This window comes from Myotis nattereri (genome assembly GCF_964212035.1).
Source record: "Myotis nattereri genome assembly, chromosome: X".
In the NCBI taxonomy this organism is placed as follows: Eukaryota; Metazoa; Chordata; class Mammalia; order Chiroptera; family Vespertilionidae; genus Myotis; species Myotis nattereri.
This window is the reverse complement of record NC_138078.1, coordinates 143,723,217-143,726,314: the sequence shown is the minus strand read 5'-3', so window position 1 is coordinate 143,726,314 and position 3,098 is coordinate 143,723,217. Positions and strand designations below refer to the sequence as shown.

General features: G+C 52.7%; 1 protein-coding gene across 1 annotated transcript; it reads right to left on the bottom strand.

Moving 5' to 3' along the window:
- Window positions 1-389: 389 nt before the first annotated feature.
- LOC308511389 (spindlin-2B) lies at window positions 390-1,349 on the bottom strand (the record flags this gene model as incomplete). Its single annotated transcript, XM_081081415.1, has 1 exon — window positions 390-1,349. One exon carries the CDS (start codon window positions 1,347-1,349, stop codon window positions 558-560), a length of 792 nt encoding a protein of 263 aa, XP_080937541.1. The 3' UTR covers window positions 390-557.
- Window positions 1,350-3,098: the final 1,749 nt, after the last annotated feature.

The window sequence follows — 3,098 nt, the reverse complement described above, 5'->3', positions numbered from 1 at the left end:
GTGCCCCCCTCTACTCAAACTATTCAGTCTGTTTTCCTCTAAGCCCCAAGAGCTCCCTCTCCCTCTGTTATTCTCATCTCCTCCCAGTTGGGTGCCGCCCCCTGCTAAGACATCCCTCCCCCCAGGAAGCCCCTCCATTTCTGGCCCTCCCCACTTCTTCCTAAGCAGTAACCTCCCCTTTGCCCTCCCCCCACAGCCCATCTCTAGTTCCTTCTCCTCCCTCCTTCCTAGACCAGGCCAGTTAAGTCCTCTTCCATTTTTAGATGACTGACTATGATGCTAGCTGCACTTTATTCACAGCCTGAATTTACAGCTGTCCCTTCCTTTCATGCCCATCCACCCAACACACCCAGTCTCTTCAACATGATAAAGTCCTTCCACACGGCATGTCATGTCCACACACATTTGTATTTTTCAGAACAAACAACAGTTATGCTGGCAACAATGCTAAATCAACAGGACCCTTAAGCTCCAACACACTGAAAAACAACATCATTTTTGCAAATCCACAAACTATACATTCGCTTTCACAAATGTGGCAAATTCTACACTAACAGTTAGAACTTTTTCACCAAGTCATAGACATAGATATGGAAATCATCATCAAACTTGATGAAGTACACAGAGGGTTTGGCTTCCACTTGGTGAATGACCATGCCGATCCGCTTGGAGCCATCTTCTTTGGTATATTCCACATGTTTGCCTATCAGGCCATCTACAACTCCCGGCTCCCTCTCGGCTGGAGGAGGCTCACTGGGCTCTGGCATGATACGCAGGTCTCCTTCCTTATAGTCATCCAGAAGCTGGTACATGTACAACACAGGATCTTTCTCATAGGTGATATAGAACCACGATCTCATGATTGGCGCTTGGGCTAACACCATCCCTCTCCATTCATCCTTAGCACCATGCTCGCCCTCAAACATATGCTCCACCGCTTTGCCAATGATGGTGTTGGCAAGGTTTGCATCAGCGACCTGAGATGATGCCACCCTGTCCGAGAGAATCTTAAGAGACAAAACTCTCTCATCTCGGTGAAGTTCGAGTCCATAGACGCAGTCAATCCCGTCATATTTCACCAGATAAAGAGAGGGGTTTATAGGCACCTGATCCAGAACGGTCCCTTTCCACTGGGTGACGGGCTCGTCGCCCTCCTTCCATCCGTGGGCAATCCTGCAGCCCACGATGTTCCTGGGGGGCTGGGACGAAGGTCGGCCCCGCTGCTTCTTTGGGCAGCTTCTCTTCTTCACGGTGTTGGTGTTCGCAGAGCCCGTGGCCTGTCCCGCCGGTGCGCTGGCTTGCGCGCTGGCTTGTTGCCCTGCGGCTTCCTGTGCGCTGGGGGTCTCCATGCCTGCAGCCAGCGGGAGCGGGGAAGACAAGAGGAGAGAATGTAGGGGGACGCGGAATATGCCCTAAGGTGCCGTTCTCCAGGCAGCGACATCTCTTTGTACCCTGCGCTGCAACTACATTTCCCCTGTGCGCCTGTAGCCAGCGCTGGCAGTCCTGGCTGCGTGCCTGCAGGCGCTCTCTGTCCTGGGCTCCTTTCGGCGGCGCGAAGGGCAGCGGCGGCGGCGGGGCTGGCGGGGCTGGCGGGGCTAGGACTCCGCACCAGGGGACAGGCTGCGTCCTGGTTCCCAGCCCCTGCCTGCACCGCCCGCCGCTGCTGTCCGCTCTCACCCCGCTGCAAAGCGCCCGTCCCTCCCCGGCTTTGACCCGCGGGCGCTCACTGTCCTGCAGCCCGAGCACCCCAGCCTCCCTGGGACTCAGCCTCCGCCCCCTGCCCCCCAGTACCCGCTCCCGTCTGCTGCGGGAGTGCACCCCACTCTCTTTCCCACCTGGTACCCACCAATAGCCTCGCCTGCCTGGCGTCCACCTCCGGGGAGCGGGCCTCACGTGCCCAAATCGGACACCTCGCTCCTGCCTTCGCGGTGAGCCCGCGTGGAAGGAGAATGAGCGGGCGGCGAGCCGCGAGCTGGCAAGAGCTGCTTGGAGAGGGTCGGTGCACCGGGGGCGCGTCCAGGAGGGCGGCGGGGCGGGCGGCGAAGAGGATGGCGGCGGCGTCTCCAGCAAGCGCGCTGTGCTTGCGGACCCTCAGCCTCAGGTCGGCGGCAGAGGCCCCTCTGCCACATTGGGATCCCACCAGCCGCTACTGCTGCAGCAGTCTCCTCCCCCTTTCTGTAGCGCAGCTTCCTGCCAGGAGAGTGGCCTCCCCTTCCTGCCAAACACTGGGTGCCCCCGCCCCCCATTCTTAAACCCACCACTGCCTTAGGCATGGGAGGTATTCCTTGGCTCCTGTCCCGCCCCTTTCTAAATTCAGGAGCTCCTGAGCCCCCAACTCTGGCCGTGTCTTTTCATTTCAGGGGTCTTTGGCACTTGTGCTGACCTCTATCTCCAACCTCTCAATGTCCATACCTATCTGCTTTTTATCTTCCAGGAATTTGTGTTTTCTGTTTTTATTGCCCTTATGGAGTTGTTTATGCATAAATCTGCCTTTCTTGTCATTTGTAAGGATTTGGGCTAGGAAGAGAGAAGTGTGTTAATTTTGAGTCTGCCATCTTGATCCGATCTCTACATAATGTTTCCTGAGTGGTCATTCTTGGGTTTTACTTTTAAGGATTACTTCTGCCTTTCTTTCTTTTTTTCCTCTCTTTTTTATTGCAAATTAATTGCTTGCGCAATGTGAGCACTGTGAACATTTCAAAAATTGATAGGAAGAAAATAACCAACTGAAATTCCATTTTCCATTCCCCGGAGCTCACGGCAAAACATTAATACTCATTATTCCTTTTGCCATTTTTTTTCTAGGCTCTCACAAAACCTGGATATTTTGCATATGCAAGTGCATGCTCTGTTGTTTTCCATATAGAATAAGCACTTTCTCAGGACATTCGATATTTTAAAAAACATTATTTATCTTACTGAGTCGACAAATATTTTTGAGCACCTGTTACATATCTGACCATTTGTCTATAAAACTCAATTTTATAGTGACCACAATTTAACTTTTCCCTCATTACTGAACATTTGGAAAATGTATCCACAATAAATGGTAATGTGATCTACTTATCACAAAGGACATCTTAGGAAAAAAAATAACT